Source organism: Dipodomys ordii, unplaced genomic scaffold (assembly GCF_000151885.1).
Source record: "Dipodomys ordii isolate 6190 unplaced genomic scaffold, Dord_2.0 Scaffold20, whole genome shotgun sequence".
NCBI lineage: Eukaryota > Metazoa > Chordata > Mammalia > Rodentia > Heteromyidae > Dipodomys > Dipodomys ordii.
This window is the reverse complement of record NW_012267236.1, coordinates 13609017-13631847: the sequence shown is the minus strand read 5'-3', so window position 1 is coordinate 13631847 and position 22831 is coordinate 13609017. Positions and strand designations below refer to the sequence as shown.

The 22831-nt window shown below is 49.9% G+C and overlaps 2 protein-coding genes across 5 annotated transcripts in view; one reads left to right on the top strand and one right to left on the bottom strand.

Moving 5' to 3' along the window:
• Positions 1 to 261: 261 nt before the first annotated feature.
• On the top strand, positions 262 to 4033 carry Gdf7 (growth differentiation factor 7). The gene is given in 3 exon segments (XM_013013630.1): positions 262 to 649; positions 3089 to 3528; positions 3530 to 4033. Coding segments are annotated over 3 exon segments (1332 nt in total).
• Positions 4034 to 16830: 12797 nt separating this feature from the next.
• Positions 16831 to 22831, bottom strand: part of Ldah (lipid droplet associated hydrolase) — a 90683-nt gene continuing 84682 nt past the window's right edge. For all 4 annotated transcript variants that reach the window (XM_013013746.1, XM_013013745.1, XM_013013744.1 and 1 more), the window contains exon 7: positions 16831 to 18671. In XM_013013746.1, the coding sequence (XP_012869200.1) occupies positions 18480 to 18671 (192 nt within the window). In that variant the 3' untranslated portion in view covers positions 16831 to 18479. The remainder of the gene's footprint in view (positions 18672 to 22831) is intronic.

Below are 22831 nucleotides of genomic sequence, written 5' to 3'. Positions count from 1 at the left end.
TGCGGGGTCGGGGGCGCGGGCTGTGTGTGAGGGGGGGGACTCCACCCTCGGCTGGGGTGGGGGGCGCAGCGCCGCCAGTAGAGCGTTCGGCAGGGGGCGCTGGTCCGGGCGCTGGCGGGGGTGGGGTGGGAGAGGAGGGGGGCCGCGGCTGGCCGCGCACACTTCCCCCATTATTAAACACTATGTTCAAAAGGCGCCGGGGGACTTCCCGGAGCCACGGAGCCCCAGTCGCCCGCCCGGCCGGCCGGGCCCACGGAGCTCATGGACCTGAGCGCCGCCGCCGCGCTGTGTCTCTGGCTGCTGAGCGCCTGCCGCCCCCGCGACGGACTGGAAGCTGCCGCGGTGTTGCGGGCGGCGGGGGCTGGGCCGGCCCGGAGCCCGGGGGGCGGCGGCGGCGCCGGCCGCGGCGCGCGGACCCTCGCCCCGGCCGCGGGCATCCTTGCGGGCCAGGCCCTCGCGGCGGCTCCCGGGGTCCGCGCTGGGCGCCGCGCCTCCGGCTCTGCCTTCAGGAACGGCTCGGTGGTGCCGCACCACTTCATGATGTCGCTCTATCGGAGCCTGGCCGGGAACGCTCCGGCCGGGGTAGCCTCCACCTCGGGCCGGGCCCGTGCGGACACCATCACCGGCTTCACCGACCAGGCGACCCAAGGTACTTTACGCCTCTTCTGCGCCCACCCCATCCCGTCCGAGCCTGGACTGAGGTCGCCCAGGATCCATTCCGTTCTGGGCCTCAGTCTCACGAGTCCAACCTTAGGTGTTAGAGAGGAAAATTCACCGCCCAAACCAACGCGCTGGAGCCCCGTGCGCCTGGGACTGTGGCCGCGGGTGGCAGCGGCTAGCGGGGCCTGGCCCCAGGGCCCAAGAGCGCTGAGCGGATGCCTCGGCGGGCTGGCAGGTCCGCTCCACGAGCAGGCAGGCTGAGCACAGATCTGCTTCTTGGAAGAAGGGGTCTGGAATGGCCCCGGGGCCCAGACCCCTCTGAGAAGAAAGCAGGACAGGAGTGGGGGTTTTGGAGTTTCTACCACGAGGGATCGTACACAGTGATGGCGGTGGCCACGGGAGGGGGGTGCACACATTGGAGAGAGTCCAGGGGAGCACCGGCTAGAGGCAGGTATCAGGCTAACGCCAATGGCTAGGGAAGGTGGTGGCTCTCAGTACGAGGGCCCTTCTTGGCAGGCCGTATCCGGGTTGTAGTGGTTTGCGTGTTTGACGAGTGAGTGGGTATAGATCTTTCCATGGATATGGAGAGCCAGAGGTCCTGGACTTTCGGTTGCCTGGGGAGGGGAGGCCTCCCTGGAGTCTGTGCAGGAAGAATGCCCGCGGCCCTGGCACCCCACCTTACCCTCTTCAGGGCCCTCCAAAAAGGTAGGACGTGGGTGAGGCCATGTGGTGTTTCTGCGTGTCATCTGGATTTTATTAATCTCCATTGAAGTCATTAAAGCAGACAGATAGAGAAAATTTAACTAATTTCAGGCGGAAATGCAAGTAATTTTGGCTTTAATTCTGTCCGGCATGGAAAGTTAAGAGAGGAAGAAAAAAAAAAAAGAATTGGGGCTGGAAAGTAAAGGCTGTGGGTCTGAGGCTTGGACCGGAGGTCTGGACACCTGGGATCCCAGTCTGGGGAAAGCAGGCAGAGAGAGGCCTCTGCGAGGTGGGCAACCACCCCTGCAGCACACCTATGCGCACACTCCTTTATTCGGAGTACGTGGGAAACCTAAGCTAACATAGCTCCATGAGTCTGTTAGAATGACCAAGTATTCTCTGAGGTCCAGATATGTCCCCTGCTCTAGAGGACTGGATATACATAGGAAGCCCAGGCCTGACATGCAGGGCCAGCAAAGGCCACCCCTGCATGAGGACCTGCGCGGGACCCTACACTTGCAGACACCAGACTTTCTTAGGGTTAGCTGTATTCCCCACTGTCAGAGACCCAGCGAAACCCTTTCCTGGGAGAGCTCTGCTTGACTGGTAAGGCCTGAGAGGCCTTGCTTCTTTCTTCCAAGGGTAAGAATCAGGGCCCTGAGCAGGAGGAGGTGGAGGGCTTCAGGGGCAAGTTCAGAGAGAAAGATGAAGACAACACCCCGACAGACATCAGGGCCCGGAGTCCACCGTTGGTGAGCTGAGCTGAGTCTCTGATGAGGGGTTGGGGGAAGGTTGCAGTCTCTCTCCCGAGTTTGGGGCAAAACGAAACCATATGACCCCCTTCAAAGGGAGCTCCTTATCTACTGCTTGGTGGAATTTACCCCCCCCCTTGATCCCCTAAAGAAAAAAAAAAGTGCTCACGACCAGAAATAAAATCCCAAGCCCGAGATTAGTCGCCACAGAGTGAACAGGCTCGAAAGACTCCCGCGCTCTGGTGGAAGCTAGACTTCCCGCGGGCAGCAAACCCGTTCCGCTGTCTCCAATCTCGAGTTCTTTCGCCTCCCCCCTCCCCAACCCCTCCCCGTCCTTTCCAGGCTAGGGGGGCGCCGAGAGGGGCCAGGCTGAGACTTTGGGCAAGCTCTGGGCCTCAGTTCTCCGTTGGCTAAACGATGCCGCCTTTCTGCCTTGTCCGACTTTGCGACGACTGGCAGGCCGAGTTTGCACGGGGGACCCTGGGGGAGGGGATGTCCGGGCTGGGTTTGGGGAAGAGAGGAAGCAGAAGAGGAAAGTGTTTTCTGGGGATAAGACATTCTCGTTGGCGCTCCGCACCGACCCGCAGCAGCTTCCCCCTACCTCGGCAGGCAGGGCGGCCAGGAGCAGTGGCTACACTGCGGGGGGCGTCACCCCTGCCTGAAGTCCGGCACCCATCCGATCTTGTTACCCAAAGCCCAGGCCTCTGGAACGGGGGACGGAGCTGACTTGGTCTGGGACGCAGTGGCGCGCTCCCAGCCCCGATGTGAGGGTGTCTGTGGTTGCTCTGGGGCTAGGATGGCAGCATCGTGATTGCGCCCCCAATACGGGGGAGGGGGCAAATGCTGGAGTCCCCAGGCCTTACCCTGCTTCCAGGACGGCTGAGCTGAGTGCTGTTGGGGGGGGGCATGGAGAAAGGGGAGTACAGCCTTCGTTCTCTTTCTTTTCTACCTGTGTCTCTGTTCACCTCTGGCAGACGGATCGACGGCGGAGAACGGCCAGCGTTTCCTGTTTGACGTGTCCAGCCTTCCCGAGGGCGACGAGGTGGTGGGCGCTGAGCTGCGGGTGCTGCGCCGCGAGCCTGGCTTGGGCCGGGCGACTCCCCCGCCGCCGCCGCCGCCGCTGCTGCTGCTGTCCACGTGCCCGGGGGCCGCCCGCCCGCCGCGCCTGCTGCGCTCGCAGGCCGCCGAGCCCCTGGGCAGCGCGCGCTGGGAGGTGTTCGACGTGGCGGACGCCGTGCGGAGCCACCGGCAGGAGCCGCGCGCCAACCGGTCGTTCTGCCTTTTGCTTCGCGCGGAGGTCGGCCCGGAGAGGAGCCCGCGGCCCCTGCGGAATGCTGGGCTTCGGCTGCGGGCCGGCGGCGACGCGGCGGCGGAAGAGCGCGCGCTGCTTGTCGTCTCCTCCCGCACGCACCGGAAAGGAGAGTCTGTTCCGGGAGATCCGCGCCCAAGCCCGCGCGCTGCGGGAAACCCTCGCCGTCGAACCGCCTCCCGACCCGGGCCCCGACGGCCCTGGAGCGCCCAAGTCATTCCTCGGAGGTCGCAGGCGGCGGCGGACGGCCGGGACCCGAGCCGCCCCGGGCAGCGGTGGCGGGCGCAGGGGCCGGAGCCGCTGCAGCCGAAAGCCGCTGCACGTGGATTTCAAGGAGCTGGGCTGGGACGACTGGATCATCGCGCCGCTGGACTACGAGGCGTACCACTGCGAGGGCGTCTGCGACTTCCCGCTGCGTTCGCATCTGGAGCCCACCAACCACGCCATCATACAGACCCTGCTCAACTCCATGGCGCCCGACGCCGCGCCCGCGTCCTGCTGCGTGCCCGCGCGCCTCAGCCCCATCAGCATCCTCTACATCGACGCGGCCAACAACGTGGTCTACAAGCAGTACGAGGACATGGTGGTGGAGGCCTGCGGCTGCAGGTAGCGCGCGGCCTGGGGAGCGGGCGGCGGGGGCCCGAGGACGGACTGGAGCCGGAGGAGAGCGGCTCGGGGGTCGGTCAGCCGGCGAGGGTGCGCGTCCGACTCTGGCCCCGCGCCTGCGCATGAGCACGGTTCACACTCACACGCATACACTCGTTCACTCACGCACACCATCACCCGTGCAGTTGGACAGCAGCATCTGAAAGCCCTTAGGGAAAGAGATGGGCTGCCCCATCCCCCTCCCCCCAGTCACCATCGCAGCCGGTTGGGGGCGGGGAAGGGGAGAGGAGGATGTTCGTGGTGAGGGCGGCAGGTAGCTCTGGACGAAATCGGGTAGAAACGGGTTCGGATCAGGGGCACCAGTTAGGTGGCACGCACTCAAGTACGTTTTATTTCACCCCTCCCCCTTTGCCTGGTGGCTGGCGGGGTGGCTGCATCCCCGACGCGGGGCCCCCCTGGGACCCCCTGCAGGGTTGACTTGCCCGGCTCTTTCTCCCCTAACTCGTACCACGTAAAACGCAGCCATTGCCGCGGTTTCCAACAGGATGTTTGCTTTCTGCAAGAATGCCTCGCGGAGCTCCCCAGATCTCCGCAAAGGTCAGCACCGCCCCGTTTGATCAGGCCCAATTTGGAGGGATCCGACACGTGGTAAAGTGTGTTGTTGTTGTTGTTGTTTTATGGGGCAGGCGAGGGGAGTGAAATGAAGGAGAGCTTTAACGCTGTCAGAGCTGATGTGACCTTGGGGGCGGGTGACATCTGCCAGGAGCCCTCTCCCCTTCCCCAGTTGCTCTGAGAGAGGCTGTGGCAGTGTCCTGAGGGCAGGCAAGGAAGTGAGGGCCAGGGGCAAGGGGGTGGGGTGGGAAGGGGGTTCCTGGGGCGGGGGAGGAACTCGTGGTCCCTACTGACTGCCAAGGGGTTCCTAAGAAGCTGGGCAGCCATCAGGGCATGGGGCTCCAGTGTATCCAGGCCAGCTCCAGCGGCAGGGTTTCTCTGCCAGGTAGCTCAGCTCCAGCGCCCCCAACATATGCTTGTGCTTAGCTTTACAATCTGCCTTGGCCTTTATGTGCTTGCAGCACTCAGTTGTTGCTGTCGTTTTATTGGCAGTGTGACAGTACTGGGAAGTGAAGGTACACACAGCAGTGCTTCACCCCACACCACACTTGGTCAGACTTCAATTCACAGTCCAGACCTTAAGAGCAGGAGGAAGGCTGACCCTCCTCCCACACCCTCTCTTTCTCCTGGCTCTCAGTTTGGCTGCTGTGGGTCCTTTCTGAAGAGCAGGGCCTTGTGTGGGTAGAGCTGGTTGCAAACCTGTCTCTCAGTTTCTGACGTTTGTTCCCAAGAGTCTTATCCGTGGCAAGATTTTCTAAAAGTGAGCTCCAGCATGCCAGCCTTCGTTTGCTTTGCTGATGCCACCGTTCCTTGTGGCATTTCTGCTGATGGCTGGAAGAGAAAGAGAAGTCAGTTGGACCCCACCTGTTCACAGTTTCTTAAAGAAAAACAAAACAAAACAAAAAACCCTCCCCAAGCCCACAGTTCTCCTGGGTGCTGTTGTTTAAAGCTGGAGCTTTCCCCTTTATTGTCCTGGAGATCCACTGGTTCTGTCCTTGGCTTGGATGTCAAGGTCCAGGGCAATTTATATTTACCTTAATTCTTTCTCGTTACACTTTACATTCTTGAGAGACAGGAAAGACAAGGCTACTTTCTTTCGGGGTTCTACCTGAGTCCTTTAAATTTTTTGAAATTCTCCTAAAGGGGGTAAAAAAATCTGTGTATAAATTATTCTTAACATTAAGATGTTCCCCATTTATAATGTAAATGTATATGCCATTGCTATATGAGTAACTATAAATAATCAGAACAATTTGAGTCTCCTAAGCTTAAAAAAATTCCCATAATGGCTGCTCTGGTTAAAAAAAAAACCAACAAAAACAAAAACACAAAACAATCCATCACTTTTTAGTGCTTGGTCAAGATGGTGCCCAGATTTCTGGATTTTGCCAGGGACTCCCTCTTCTAAGTGATGATGTTAATATTGATTGAGCTGATGCCCATCATAATAGAAAAAAAATTAAGATACTAGTTAAATGCTGTTGAATTAGAAGATTTAGAAAGTAAGTTAATGAGAAGTCACAGTTTATTATTTTGAGGAAATTTTAGGGTATTTTCTCTCTTTGAACTGAAGCAAGCATTTTGATACTTTTTTGTTATTAGGAGAAAAAAAAACAACTCCTGGATGAAGAAATGTTTTTGATTTAGCTGGAGCTTTTTATAGTAAGAAAAAAATGTCCTTTTTTCTTTCTTATTTTCTGCTGCTTCCTTGTAAAAAGCTGTGCTGTGGATAGCATAGCAGTCAGCATCGCTCTCAATCTTTCTAAGCCATACCTTGTGAGAGAGGAAGGGTCATTGTCCTCTTCAACAGAATGGTTTCTTTCCACTGCCCCTGAGGCCTCCTCTGCTGTTTATTGAATAGAAGGAATGGTTCCTCGTTTTTCCTGGGCCTTCCTGGACCCTCCAGGGACTGCAGTAGATGCCCTATTCCAGCTGTGCCTAGACCTCTGTTCATCCACTGTATAATAGCATGTGTTTCCCTGTGAAAAGGTTCATTTTTGACATAGGGTTGTCAGGTTTCTGTTGCTAGACTGTGTTTAGACTGGTTTTGCTAATAAGCCTCTATCAGCACAGTAGGGAGCACCCTGCACGGTCTGCCCATCTTTTAGGTGATAGGAATGGGCTGGGATAAGCAGCACACTCATTTGTACCACTGATGGGAGTGTGGAACAAGGTTCAAAGGTGTCAGGATTGTGGGTGACGCCACCTCCTGGCTGAAGGAAATTTCCTATTAGAATTAGGCACTACCACACGAGATCACAGCACTCTATCCTGAGTCTGGGGGTGGGACAACCCTGCTCAGGGAGAAGGGCTGCTGCTGCTGCTGCTGCTGCCAAACATCAAGATGATGTTGTTGTTATTGTGGCTGTTGCTTGAAGCCAGAACTTCTGTATTAAAGGAGACCCTCCCCGGCCTCCCTACATTGGTGGACGGGAATTTCTAGGATTCCCAAAGGCTGGCCTCACAGAATTCTGGCTTTTCAAGCAGCTGGGCTGGGTCTTCCAGTGAGGGTAGCAGGCTTGCTTGGTGTGTCAGGCTGGAGCTAACTGTGCTCCTTTGGTACATACTCGTTTGGCAGTTGAGTGCTCCAGTGCCCGGGGAAGAGAAGCACACATGCCTGGCTTTCCCTGACTGTGCTCCAGGCGTTGGCAGGGGACAAGGTGTGACTCCTGAGGTGGGGGGTGAGGAGCTGATATAGATCCTCCGTTGTCAGCAAGCTCACCCATTCACACAGGGTGCCACTGGGGCTGTGGACTGCTGCTGTGCTCAGAATAAGGAACAGAACTGCATTCTTTCTGTGAGCAGCTTTTGTACAAGAGCTCTTGTACAAGCACATCCTTGATTTGCGTGGCCTTCAGAAATGCAGTAAAAGGGACAGGACAGGGAGACACCCCCTTCCCCCTCCCCCCCCCCCGGCCAGGGCAGCTGAACCCCCTCCCCCAGTGGGCTGAGAGAAGGATCAGCAGCAGGTAGGAAACAGAGTGAAGGGCTTGCATTTGCCCTTCATGAAGGCCAGGGGTGGGAAGGGAAGAGAACAAGCAGATGACCAAACTTGACAGATACCATGCTTTTGCGGGGAGGTGGGGAGTTGCTAGGTCCCTGTGGAGGCTGGCATGTCTGAGTGGCAATAGTCATACCTACTGTGGTCTTCAGTATACCAGAGTCAACCACACTGCTCCACCTACTGGGTGGCCTGCACCTGCCCGGAGGGAAGTCACTCAGGGGAGGTTCCAAGGTGGGTCTCTCCCCCTACCCCAGCCCAGAGGCAAATTGGTCATGACAGCCTCCCTGCTGGAGGGGACTTGTCTTTAAAATGAGGCCCTCTGAGCTGGGAACCTGTAATCCTAGCTACTCAGGGGGGTGAGAGCTGAGAATTGAGGTTGGAAGCCTGGGCTGGCAGGAAAGTTGGTGAGATTATTATCTCCAAATAACTATCCCTAGCCCCCCCAAGTGGAGCTTTGGCTCAAGTGATGGAGCACAAGCCACAAAAGTTCAAGGACAGCGTCCAAGTGAGTTCAAGCAAAAACAAACAAAAGTGAAGCCCTTTCCAGCCCCTGAGTCCTAGGATGCGACTACAGGAAGCTCACTCAGCTTATTCCAGTGCACAGCAGAGCAAATGAGACTGTTCTGAGCAAAAGGGCCTCCTTGGAACCAGTCACAGCTGCATCTGGTCAGTTGTACACTTGTGGCATGTGTGCCCATGCATGCATATATATGTGTGTGTGTGGGGTGTCCATCTTAACTCCAGCCTCTGCTGATGCTTTACCTGTGTAGCTTCCATTTCCCCCTGGTATGAGGCTGGGGTGGAGGAGGCCAGGACCTGGGGCTGGGGGAATGGGGGCGAGGGGATGGGAGTTGGCTTTTCCAAAGTAGGAGCTGTCTCATGTTCCCTAGCTTAGGTGAGCACTGCTTACCTAGCTCCTGATGCTCCTGTGCTCACACTGGGTGAGTAAGTAGCTTGAGATTGGTGACTGCCATCGTTCCTCTGTGGAGGGCAGCAGAGGGCAGGGAAGGCTGAGGCCTGAGGACAGCCCAGGTGGACCTGTTCCCAGAAGCTGGGAATGAGACAAGCATGGCAAGGCAGACAGGCCTGTCGCTAGGTCTTCAGTCTGGGCCAGAGCTCAGAAGTGCACAGAGAACTCTGAAGGACTTTCTGGTGAGGGTCGTCTTTTTAAATTTATTTTCAGTTTTTTTTTTGGAGGGCTATCCTGGGGTATCACCTGCTCAGAGCAGGCTGCTGGTACAAGGCTGGAAGTTGGCATTGTAAGTCAGTGAGTGTAACAGGGCAGGCACTCTTTGTTGTGATGTATGTATGCTTCCTTCTCCCATCCATGCGCAGGGGGTAGTGGTGGGGTGGGTGTGGGGGTGGAGGGGAGGCTGTACTGTGTCTACAGCTGGCCTGAACTTAGCACCAGACTTCAGCCAGGCTGAGTTGGAGCTGGTTCTTTATGACGGTGGCAGTGGCAGCATCAGCAGCAACAATTACTGCAGAACAAGCAGGAAGGGGTTGGGGAGTTGGGAGGTCACAGAAAATTCAGTCTGTATTTTGAAGCCTGCCTGCGGTGGGCTGAAAAATCTCAACTTTATCTCCCTTCCCCCACTCCATCCTTTCTAGATCTTGCAGGCCTCCAGCATCTGTGCGAGGGGTGTGTGTGTGTGTGTGTGTGTGTATGTGACAGGGCCAGGACTGGTTTCTCTCACACGCATCTCCCTGAATGGCAAGAAGGCTGTGGTGTCCACAGGGATTTCCTGTTTGTGCACAGGCAGGTGTTTGTTGGCGGGACGGCTTGGTGTGCCGGCGTGAACGGCACAGTTCACTCTTGTCAGGTGAACTTCCCTCTGCTGGGCTGGAAGCTTCATTCAGAGGGTGCCCTGAGAGAAGTAGTAGTGCGGGAACTTGTCATCCCATTTCAAGGGACACGGAAATAAGGTCTAGAAAAGCAAGGAAAAGCTGAGACCAAACCTAGGCACCTGCTGGCGAGGTGGAACAGACTTTTACGATGATGCCAGCTGTTTTGTTTTTGCATTTGTGTTTTATCACCCCCACTCCCTTTTTATTTTAGCAAACAGAAGCACAGTGAAGGCTGGAGATGTGTTAGGTCAGGCAAGGGGCTTTTTTTTTTTTTTTCTTCAGTCTTGTCTCCATTGCTTCATCTGACCATGGGTGGCATCCACACTATCATTTCCATGTCTAGAGATGCCTTGTTTTGAATCTGGGATCTCTAGAACCATGGTTGGCTCTCCAGGGGTAGAGAGAGTAGCCTAACATTAAGCTCAGTCTCAGAGTCCTGCTGAATGATAAGTTTGCAAAGGTTCATTAGCAGTGTACACGTTTCCCTGACACTCTGGGCTTCTAACTGTGCACAACCTGTCCCTATTTGAGGAGAACCCCAGGGGTCCCCCTTCCCTGAGCCTGGCCCTGCCTATTCTACTCACAAGGGTCCTGGCCTGGGGTTCTCTGTGAGACAAATCTGAAATACAGTGATAAGGTGGGTTGAGGGCCTTTTCTTGCCACAGATGTGTGTGTGTGTGTGTGTGTGTGTGTCTCCTAGCCTTGGGACTGGGGGGGACTTCACCTAGGCTTGAGGGAAGTGGGCTGGCTTGAGGAGCAGGCCCTCCACATGCTGCATGTTTCACTGCAACTTCACTGCTGAGCCAGAACAAGTCAGCATTCTTGTTTAGCAAATGATGATCCAGTTTGGTGAGAAAGAAAACTCAGGATGAAATGTGTCTCCTGGCTGGGAAATAGGCAGGTGTTCCAGGCTAGGAGCAGAAACTCTGGAGCAGAATGTCTCTGGCCTTCTCTACTTCGGATAAATTACAGATTAAACATGAGCATCTTTAGTGTGATTTTATTTTTGCATTTCACTTATACCATGGGGCCAACACCTTTTATGTTTCCTTTTTACAAAGAATTAGAATTTCATCACATTAGGTCTCTTAGCTGGAAGTTTCTACTTCAAATGAAAAGTCAGTTAATCCATTAAAAAGTAAGGATTAATGTGCTGTCTACAACTTGTCCTTTTAGCTAATGAAAATAGGGGCTCTGAGAAGTTTAGGATTTTTGTCTTGTTGTGTGTATAAATGAAGAGGCAAATCCTTTTGCTGTGAAGATTGCTGCTGAACTCCTGCACCTGCCTTCAGAGGGACGCTGGTTAAATAGGCCGTGGGTGGGCAGAATGCAGTTAGTTCATGGTGAGTGGCTCGCAGCTTAAAAAGCAAATTTAATCTGATTCTCAAACCTTGGTCTTAAGGAAATGGCAAAACCCAGTGATGGTAATGCCATCAAGGCTCCATTACACGCCATTCCCTCAGCCACTAAGAACAAAATTAATTATTTTCAGAGGAAGTCTCTTTCATTTTGCAACAACACCCACTGTTTCTTAGCTTGGCTTGGGAGTAAGAAGGTCGGGGGATGTGGGAAAAGTTTTACAAACTCATTTGGCTCAAACTGAAATCTCCTTGCAGGCAATCTGCCAGCTCTGGTTTGGGCTGAGCAGAACTCTGGGGCTTTCAGGTTGCAGATTGACCGTCTCCTGCTGCCCAGCCTGACTAGTTGGGCAGCCCTGGCTGGCACTGTGAGATGGTATTAGTGGCCAGGCCAGCCAGCAGAGAACCTTTCAAGAAGAGGTAAAAATCCACATGGGTATATATTCTCACATTTAAATAGATTGTATATATTGAAATGTAAATGACTTGTAAAACACCAAACTCTATTTTTCTTGATTATTACATAGCAGTATATATTTGCTAAATATGCTTGTATACTTGTCATTAACCATTTGAATATTTTGTACAGATCAGTTGATTAAATATTTTATTCATAAAACTGCTTATGACTGATGTTTAAAGATTAAGATTTGGATTTTGTTTAGATTGTGCTGATCTAATCCTTTTCTATAACAGAAAACAGATAGCATGACTGCAGGTGGGATCCTGCTGATCTTTATGCTGACCACTGCCCTCTGAAACACAGGGTCTCAGGTGTGGAGTGTGTGTGTGGGGGGAGGGCCGCAGGCACCCTGGGTTCCTGTGAACACTGTAAAACCACAGGGGACACTGTGCATAGCCCACACTGCATGAGGTCACTGCACAGGAAGGAGAAGAATCAGGCTTGAACTCTGGAGAAGAGGCCAAAATGCAGTGGAAAGTATTCTGACTTTGGGGAAATGATCATTATAATTGTAAAGGGGGACCATTCATTCCAAACACAGTGGAGTGGAAAGGTTTGGGGTCTGTATACACCGGAGGCTGCTGTAAACCTAGCGCACTGCAGAAAATGTGAGTCGTTCCCCCTCTCCCCCCAGCACAGGCCATATAGCCAGGCCTCTGAATTCATGAGGCCTCTAGTCCCATGGGAGTAGCTTCTTCTGCAAGACCCTGGCACTTTTCAGAGAAATCACCTGAGCCTTACAGCAAGTTTGACAAGCCATTTTGCTCAGTCTCTACTAGACAAGGTCAAAGAGCCCATGTGCTTGGTGACAAGAACGCTAGACTTATCTTTCTCCAACAGCATCTGCCCCAGGGTTAGACCTAACTTCTCTGCAGATGAAGGAGAAGCTTATTTCATGTGTGTTCCTCACACAGGCTGGGAGGTGGTTTTGTGGAGGAGCTGCAGTGGTGGGAAGCAGCCAGGGCCTTGCTTCACTAAGGACTGGCTACCAGGGCCTCCTCTTTTGGGATCCACCTTAGGTGGCAGCATGGGTGTATTCTGACTGTAGTTAATGCAGGGGCCTGCGGTTGCTCATGTGAGCGCCCCTCTGCTGACAGATAAGCCTATTCTCTTTCTGCTCCTTAGCTTCATCACTCTTAAGGAAGAATTCTTATTTATTTATTTATGGGAGAATTCTTTTTTATTGAAAAAGAAAAGACCAACCAAACAAATCAAACTACCTTTTTTTTTTTTTTTTTTTGGTCAGTCATGGGGCTTAAACTCAGGGCCTGAGTGCTGTCCCTGAACTCTTTTGTTCAAGGCCAGCACTCTACCACTTTTAGCCACAGCTCCACTTCCCATTTTCTGGTGGTTAACTGGAGAGAAGAGGGTCATGGACTTTCCTGTCCAGGATGGCTTTGGACCATAATCCTCAGATCTCTGCCTCCTGAGTATCTAGGATTACAGGTGCACCTTCCTCTTTTTAATGAACTCATTTGCAGGTCCAAGTGATTAGCAGGCCCTGTAACATACCATAGAAAAATGGAAAGTCTTGTCAAGCTTCGTTTACAACAACCCTAGGCAGATTCATCATGTTCCTGTTGAGCAGTCTCACATGGCCTCAGCATTCTGTGCAGAGCCTTTATACATCAGTGGCTCCAGGAAGAAAGTTGTATCAGGGATGGTGTTTAAAATTGTATCGCTGGGCACTGGTGGCTTTGGTGATGTGGGGATCACAGTTCGAAGCCCTCACAGGCAGAAAGTCCCCATGAGACCCTACTTCCAATTAACCACTCAAAAAGTGGAAGCAGAGCTGTGGCTCAAAGTGGTAGAGCACTAGACCTGAGCAAAAGAGCTCAGGGACAGTGCCAGGCCTTGAGTTTAAGCCCCACAACTGACCCCCCCCCCAAAAAAAGTATTTAACTTCCCACACACCAGTGAGAGCAAGTTTATAGTGACTGATGCTGAGAGGTAGCTACCACTGATTGGCCTGCTCCCTCCCTGAGCTGCCATGGTCTTTATGTGACGCTGTTCATTTCCAAGCAGGACTAAGTACCAGTCCATTGGGGGTGGGATAGCACAGGGGCATGGATGCATACAGCTTCTGTGCCTCAGGAACCTGTACTCATGAGCTTGGAAGGAGCAGCGATCTAGGGAGAAACTTGTCTATTGGGATGTGTTGCCAGTGCTCAGGCATCAACCTTGGGGCTGCCTGTGGGCGTCTGCCTGTCCTAATGACCTGCAGGTGCGTGGCCCTTCAGCAGTGGCCAGTAGAAGAAAGCCCAGATGTTCTGGAGATCCTGAGAAGGGTGGATTTGCAGGAAGGGGGAGCTAGTCCCTCTTGGAGGGAGGGAGACCCTGCAGGTGCACCCCCCCCTCCCCCTGGCTGTAATGGAAGCCCAGTCATGGGGTCACATTCCCATCCCAAGGAGAGGAATTTTCCCATAGACTTACTCAGAAAGCAAATCCACCTCAATGCAGAGAGGTCAGCACAGACCCCATTTGCCAGAACATTTGAGGAATGCAACACCAAATGCGAGTATCCCCAAGCAGTCCTGCGTATTGTTGCTGTAATTCCCACTTGGGAGGCTGTGTTGGGGTTAGTAGTTCTCAACAAGTAAGCCATGTATTTAGCAGTTGCCAAACTCCAGGGCTCTTCTAATCACAGAAGCATGGAAGTTGCAGGCATACCAGACGAGACCAACGGGCCAGGTGGTATCATGGCCTGTTTTCTTGCAGTTCTTGGGTGCCAGGAAACAAACAGTTGATGTCCTTGAATCTATGAGATATAGTTGTACATAACTCTGATGGAGAAATACGAGACAAAAGTGTCCGTGTCCAACACTTTCATGGACATATATACACAATTTGAAGGTGAAGATGTCCTAAAATGTCTCTTCCTACTCATTGTGAGAATTGGCAATTTTTTTCTTTTCATGCCAGTCCCTGGGCTTAAACTCAGGGCCTGGGCATTGTCCCTGAGCTTTTGTGATCCAGGCTGGTTATCTACCACTTGAATCACAGCTCCACTTCTGGCTTTTTGGTGGTGAACTGGAGATAAGAGTCTCACAAACTTTCCTGACTGGGCTGGCTTTAAACCATGATCCTCAGATCCCAGCCTCCTGAGTTGCTGGGATTACAGGTGTGAGCCACCAGTGCCTGTCAGGAATTGGCATTTCTTGAGTGCTTGCCTATTAGGTAGGGTAGAGAGGTATTAATGAAAATACCTGAATTTGTACTATATTCTTCTGGCCTGCTCAATTTTCTAAGCATTGCAAGGAAAGAAAAGACTGAGATACAAGTCTGTCTTCTAGAACGCTCCTTTGAAGGACAGGAAGTGGCATTGGTGGCTGGCAAAGAGGAGACAACCAGGAAAGGTACTGTTCCTTTAGTGATGGTGAGAATTTCCATTTCAGTTTCTACTGCAGTAGAAGGTGGCCAGAATGCAGAAGCTGAGAGGAGGGAGGGAGGGCCGGCTATGGGAAGAGAAGCTTTTGGTAGTTTGGGCCAAGGTTCAGCGTGTGAAGTAGATAGATCATGCGCACGATTCCCGGGGGTTGGAGAAGAGTTGATGAGGTGCTGGATCCAGTATCTCTCTGTGGAGTACCAGATGGCTAGTTGGGCATGGCAAAGGTGCTTGGTGATTAGAACCGCAGACCTGACAAACTCCCAGCACGTGGGCTTCCTCTTTTCAACCTAATGCTGGATGTACTTTACATCCAAAATCCAGTGAGTTACAACTGTCAGACTTTTACAAAGACTCCATCGTTACCAATTAGCTACTCTTTATTTCATCTACCAACAGCTGTAGCTGCCCTTGGAGCCTTTGCTAGGTTTGCTTGTTGTGACCTCCAGGGCTACAGGAGCAGCATGATGCAGGACCTCTGGAGTGGCTTTGGAGTAGAGGCCTGTGCTGGAATCCCAGCTCTGCCACCCACCAGCTGTGAGGCCTGGCACCTTGGCAGTGATCTGTGTGACAGCACAATCACAGCCTTCCTGGATTGGGAGCCCACATGAAACCTGTGACTGTGCAGAATAGTCTTTATCAGAGATTATTCTCTATGCCTCCGGGAGCTTTCTATATAGAACTATGACAACCAGGGCTCTGAGTGACACCCCTAGAGCCTCATCAGGTATCACTTCCATTGACAGCAGCCTTGCTCTAGAGTTGCCTTCAGTTTGGTGGGAGAGGTCAGACCCAGACCCTGCCCCACAGCCACACCCAGTGTGGTGATCACTTAGCCACATCTATCCGTAGGGGCCCAGGAAGCAGTCAGCCACTTGGAAAGCGATGAGGAGTGCACCCCCAACCCCGCCCCCACAGAAGGCCAGTTAATGTTAACACTGATCAAGCTGTGAAAATTATCCTAATAATTCATTTTCTAACAAGAACCTGTAATCCATATAGGAGTCATGTTAGGTTGTCATGTTTCTTTAGTCTCCTTTAATCTGGCTTGTTTTTGTTCTTAATGTCCTGTAGTGTGGCTTGGTAGGTGGGCCCTGGCAGCTTTCAATACCAGTTACCCCAGCGCCTGGGGTTGGATTCTAGAGCTTAGCTCTGGACTGCCCCAGTGGCTCAGAGCAGACCAGGAACCACAGTGGGCATGGAAAAAGGCTACCACTGATGCTTTTCACTTAGCCTTGGACAGCTCTTCTGGAAAAGAAATCATGGACAAAGAACAGCCATGCAGTTGAGTAGAAAACAGGCCAGACCTCCTCTGGAAAAGGTATCTCAGCTACTACTATCTTATCAAGTTTTGTCCTCTGTGTAATTTTTCTTTTCAGGAAAAGGATTTGAACTCAGGGCCTTACACTTACTAGGCAAGTACTGTACCACTTGAGCCATGCCTCCAGTCCCTTTCTGCTTAGTTATTTTTTAGATAGGGCCTATGTTTTGGTGTAGGCCAGCCTCAGACTACAAATCCCATGCTTCCTGCATAGCTGGAATTAAAATTACAAGCTACTATGTCTGGCTTGCTGAACAACTAACTTTGTGCCAGGGCTGGCCTCAAGTAATGATCAGCTTGATCTCAGCCTCCCAAGTAGTTGGCATTAAAGGCATGAGCCATTGCACTTAGCTCTTAAGTGTAATGTGCGCGCGTGCATGCGTGCGCACGTGTGTGTGTGTGTGTGTGTGTGTGGGTGTCTTTGCTGGTACCATGACGTGAACTCAGGGCCTTAAGCCTTTGCTTGGCTTTCTTGCTCATTGCTAGTGGATGCTCCACTTGAGTCACACCTTGAGCCAAATCTCCAGTTTGGCTGGTTAACTGGAGATAGAGTCTCCTAGACTTTTCTCCCTAGGCTGGCCTTTGACCCTCAATCATGCAGGTCTCAGCCTCCTGAGTAACTAGGATTACAGGTATGAGCCATCAGCACCTGGGTTTCCTTAGTGTAATTCTTAATGAGAAACAATGAATTTTGGTCTTCTAAAATCTGATTCTTCCTTGTTTAAAAGAAGCAGTGAGAAAGTGGGTTTTCTAATAACAGTGACTCAGATAAATTGCTCACAATACACAGAGATTGGGCCAGACACTAAGTACTGATAAAACATTTATTTTGAAAATTAATAAAGTGTTTAGATGAGGAAAGGGAATTAGGGGCCAGAATCTCTTCAGTTCTCAGGAACAAAAGATACAATTTCATAAAGCAGACCTTGGAAATAGAGAGTAATGCCAACTAACCTGTCAAAGAACAGCAGTGGATATGACTCTTGTTTGTGGGAGATTGAACAATACTTGTTTATGTGCATCAGTTTCATGCTATCAAGCCTCTTGTGTATGCAAGCCTCTCAGACGTGAGTCCCAGCTTCCAATGTCAGCTTCCCTGGCCTCCCATAAGGATACCAAGAAGGACTCAGGCAGCTCTGGAGCTGTGGCCTGAGTACCTCGTGACTCTTTCCCTGGGACAAGAGCACTTCTGATCTCAGGTGTGGTTTCTTCCTTCTGAGAAGCCAGTTCCTTTGACATGAAGCATGCTGAAGCCTGGGGGACAGCATATCGCCAGGGCGGAATGGTTCATCAGGGGGCTTTTGGTTTGGAAGGAAGGAATGAGGAAGCATGAGAGCTTTTCCTTTGGGAGGAAATGGAATGTTTCTGACTGATCATCAACTGTCACTGCGCACTGCAGCTGATGGGATTTGCTGGCCCAGAAAGTCTCAGTATTGAGTCAGTTTAGGGAGGCAGCACTACTGTTGGCCCTTCCCTAGCCAGAGAGAGGCTTCTTCTCTACTACACTTAATGTGTCCAGGAAGGGCGAATTCACAAAATTTAATAGCTAATACTTGGATTCATTAGCGAAATGATTTCTAACAAAGTTAATGCAAATGGAGAACCAATTTACATGACTAACTCAGCAATTTATAACATCTATCAGGAAGTTACTAAGACATTTTCAGAAGTAGGTAAGAACATCAGCATTAATGACTAGGATAGTAAGTACTTGGCTTGTGTCTGGTCTTCAATTGAGCGTTACTGCAAGAATCACAGACACAGCAACTGCATGGCTGGCCATGTAAGTCTGATTCTGGACAGCCCCATGCCTCCTTGCTTGGCTCAGGAGGGTCATGGAGGGTTAAGGCTAAGCCTGGAGCCTGCTTATTGGTTGCCCTGCAGCAGGAGGCAGAGTTGGGATCCAGCATTGGTTAGTTGACCAGAGTAATGTCTGCCAAATGTCTGGCAAACTTGACTATCGGTCAAATCAGGAAAAGCATGAAGTCAAACAAGGATTATACACCATTAGTCTGGGCTAATTTTCATCTTCTGTCTTTAAAGGAAACCCAAGTCCACTTCCTGCTATGGGAACAGAAGTATGCCCTTGTCATGATCCCATGCCCTTCACATATCAGACTGTGCACTTCAGATCCACTCATCTCTTTTCCATTTGCTAGTAGGCATTTCAAGGTTTCTTCCAGGAGAGTCTATTCTGCAAGGAAGCTCAAAGCCACCTATATTTAGCTTTTTCCTTCAAGGATCCTGCTGGCCCCAATCCACTATATTGTGCCACTGGCTATCTTGTGCAAAGGAAGTCATTTAAATGACTGTGTGTGCTCCCTGATTGATTTTAAGCCAAGTGGTGCTCACATGTTCCTTTTCTAATATCAAACATTAAAATCAAACATTTACATCTTAAGCATAGGACACCTACTGTTTCACATACTGCCCATAGATGTTCATTTCTGCGTCAGTTTTTATATTTTGGACAGATTATCCTTTAGCCAGTCAGCAACTATGACAGCTATTTCCTGGCTGAAATCGAGGTTGAAAGCGTGAGGTATATTTTTCTCACAGAGTCGAATATCTCCTTCTGGAAAATCTTTCTTGATGTCTTCATAGTATTTTACTGGACACCAACCATCCACTGTGCCATAGTAGAATGTAAGCTGAAAGACAAGGCAAGAACATCCCATTAGGCCACGCCTTCCCTCCTGGCACAGGGATGGTACCAGTGGACTGCAGTGCTTTGAAGGCAGCATCTATGTCTGGCTCCATCTGCCCACCCCAAGGCTCCCTCCAGAGTGTGGCTCTCTTGAGGTGGCAGGCCTTGTGGGTCCACGTTCATTATATTACAGTGCATTCCTTATAAGATCTGATGGAAAGAAATCCATGTAGGGAGACTGCTGTGTGAACTGGTGTGAAGGCAATGAAGGTTCATTTGATAATAAACAATGGTTTTCACACAGACATATGGATCCCATTCGTTGATGGAATACAAAGAAAAATCAAGAGAAGGTAGGGGAAAAACAAAGGAGGAGGTAACAATGCTGGATAGGAAATGTACTCATTACCTTGCTCATGTAACTGTAACCCTTCTGTACAGTATTTTTACAATAAAAATGTATATAAAAAAAGAAAAATCAGACTGATTCAGAGTTTTCAATGTAGCCGATAAAATGTGAGGTTTCTAAGAAAATGCTCCAAGTAACAGGGAAGTGTGTTGAATTCAGTGGAGAGGCTTTGTAAACATACGTCAGATGATTGTGTGCAGGCTGGATGGAGACAAGACTCTCCTTTGAGGCATTACTGAGATCCTTACTAGAGACATATCTATATCTGCATGAACTATAGAGATAGATACAAGTACCACAGAGATGTCACATATACTCTACTAGGCTGTTGTGTGTCACTGAATAACTGCTATATATTCTGCATCTGTTTAAAAGAGGCAACAAAAGTTAAATGTTATATCCAGAAGGCACACAGTAGTGTGTGTGTGTGTATATATATATATATATATATTATTTTTTTACAAAAAATAAAAACTAAAGCTTAAGACCCTTATGACATGTCATCACTGAAGAAAAATTCATGACCAGTTCTGGCCCCTAAGTGGTCAAACAAAGCCACTTATAGCTTCCATAATCTGCCAAATTGGCTTACTCACTCAAATAATCACTTATTCAGTAATTTGTTTAGCAAATAAGGACTTCCTCTGTAGTGCAGCCTGGGAGACAGATAATAAACTTACAAGGCTAGGGATGCCTGGGGGAAGCAACAGGCAAGATGGAGTCCTCAGACAGTTAGCTGATGCCTGAGTAGAATCTTCAAGCTTGGGTGCACACTGTGGGGGCAGACTAAGGAAACCACAAGCATACAAGAGCATGGTGATGCTGCGAGATTAGAATGAATAGAGCACAGCTGGACTATCTGGTGGTAGGAGACAAGCCTAGGGGGGCAGAGTGTGATCAGGTCATGACAACTTTCCATGTGCACCAAGAAGGGCACAGAGGAGTCCACAAAAACTGTCCCAATGAAGGGACATGATCAGGTGTGCCTGTACGAGTCAATCTGGCTACGTGGGGAGAACAGAGGGGAACCAGTGTAGGGGATGAAGGGATGGGAAATACACGGCCAGTGGATTGTTTTACATTAAATCAATCATGTGAATAAGGGAGTAAGTGGGACTACTCTTATAAAAACACTGATCTTTATTACAATGACATTTGACGTGAACAATAGCTAGAGACTCAGGGAGTCAACTATTAACAACTAAACCTGAATGGCATATAGACTAAATCACTTCACTGATTTTTCTGGTTGTCACCTAATATATTCTTTCATTTTCCTATTTTGCTCATTCCAAAGTCCCTAAAACCCCAGTTCTTTTTGTCCTGGCTCTTAGCAGGGGAAGAACTATTTTTGCTTAGCAATTGTCTGGTTCTTCCTTCTGGTCTCAGCTCTTTGGATAGCTGTAAAATAACTTGTTCCCCAGTTCTGACTGTGACCTCACCACCAATGGTATCTATTCTAGCTAGTCATGGGGAGCAACCACTCTGCTCCAGCTTCCCTCTAAATAAACTGCTGCAAGCACAAGTGATCTGCAGGCATCAGTTAAACTACCAATAGGGTGAGTGATAACTTTAGGTTCTCCCTAAACCACCGCCTGCACTTAACCACCAGGAATCCATAAAACTACTCACACAAGGGCACATGTGGCAGTTGCTCTGCACGATGAGTCAGTACTTACACAGAACATGAACTAGCATTGAGAAATCTAGAAGTTCAGACTTGGGTCATCACCTACAGGTCTGCTGCTCTGTTCTAACGCATGCTTCTTATGGGCACTGCAGAGGCCATTTTGCCTTCCCTCTCCCGTGGTCAGTACATGCCACGGTGGTAAGTCTTGAGAAAACTAGTGTTAGTCAGAGAAGCAAGGCAGCAAATACCCTCACAAAGTCACCTGGACAAGGTCATCACTGTCCGTCTGCACTTGCTGTTGCTCTCTGCAGCACATTTCAAGAACAGTTTTGAAGAACTTAACATGTCCTTGTCAGAGAAGCATTTCTAATGAGAAGCCCAGCTTGATGAGCCCCTCACACTGGCAAACTCCATCCCTTTCTTTACATGTGAAGTTATTACAGCTGAATCAACATGGAACTCTGTACTGACCTTAGGGTGTCAAGAGGAAAATCGTGTCCCAGCAATTACAGGCACAAAGTGCCCATGCATGTACTAGGAACTTAACAAAAAGTGGTATTAGTGGTGTAAGACAGCATAGCATAACAGCAAAGATTCTCAAATTTCCTTATGCTCATCTGAGTTTACTTTTTAATTCTTCATTGTAACTGCTTACAATGGGCTTCCTGAATTGATGGTAGGGCCAAGCTCTTTTGAGCTTTCTTTTGCTTAGTTTTAAAAGTTCCTCTTACTCTATACACACTGATGGCCTCTCTTAAAGTTTTTGGCTTCCAAGTAAAACATATGGCTATCTAATGGTTTTATAAACACTAGCTTGAGCTACTTCCTGTTCCATATAGATTATAAATTACAGGCAATAGATATGACCAGAGGTTACCTGCAACCTTAAACAGGAAAATGAAAAGATATGGGCTGTGCGAAGGTAGTGGTGGGGGATGGAAGAGGACAGGTGAAGTAGAAAGGAAGATGACTAACTGGACACCAAAACACAGTGGTTAAGTGTGCATGTTACCATACTGGCATATAAAAGAAGCTGCAATGGGTTATGGTGAACTGTAGGAAGTGAGAATGCTATGTAGGTTCTGTGCTACTGGCATTCAAACTGCTCTCTCAGTGATCCTTGTAACAATATTCGTAGGGATGGTTTTTGTCCCTATTTTTCAGAACAGGCTTAGTGTAAGCAATGAGTAAGTTGTAAACCTGGGTTATAAAACCCAAAGGCAGTGGGATGCTAGTGGCTCATGCATACCTGAAATCCTAGCTACTCAGGAGGCTGAGATCTGAGGATCACAGTTCAAAGCCAGCCCAGGCAGGAAAAGTCCGTGAGACTCTCATCTCCAATTCACTACCAGAAAACCAAAAGTGGCACTGTGGCTCCAAATGGTAGAATACTAGCCTTGAGCAAAAGACCTTAGGGATACTATGTAGGCCCTGAGTTCAAGCCCCATGACTGAAAAAAAAAATCCAAGGGTAACATCTCTATTTAGTGGTTACTACTATACCACTTATACCCAACAATGAACAATGTTACCAAAACACAAAACTGGAAGAATGGACTGTATGTAGAAACTAACAACACTTCAGTAATTGTCAACAAGAATAAACCCAACTTCCTTCATTTAAAGCTGTCTCCAACTTTATATTCTACCTAGACATCTCATGCCACAGAAATGATAACTACTCTGAAAATATTAGAATTGTTACCTAAGAATTTCAGGCTATCAACAGGATATTTATATTCAGAGATTTTGAAGAAAACATGAGAAAAGAGAACTGATTAAAAAGTTCATATTACTGAGATGGAAAATTTTGTTTCCAAATTGTTGTCATGCTAAGTAATCCATTTTTCTATTAAACACACAGTTTACTTTTCTCAGTTCTTCTAGATATTGATTTACCTAGGTTGCCCCTTGGCTTTTCCTTTTGTGTTTTCTACAGAAAGGTGGATCATAATCTCTCTGTATTTTCCTTTAACATGTTCCTCCTAAATGTTTCTAAATTGCTGCAGCTTGTCTCCACATAGAAGCCAATTGTCTTTACTCAAGTGTTTCTCACCCTGGGTGTGTGTGTGTGTGTGTGTGTGTGTGTGTGTGTGCACCCTGGGTGTGTGTGTGTGTGTGTGCAC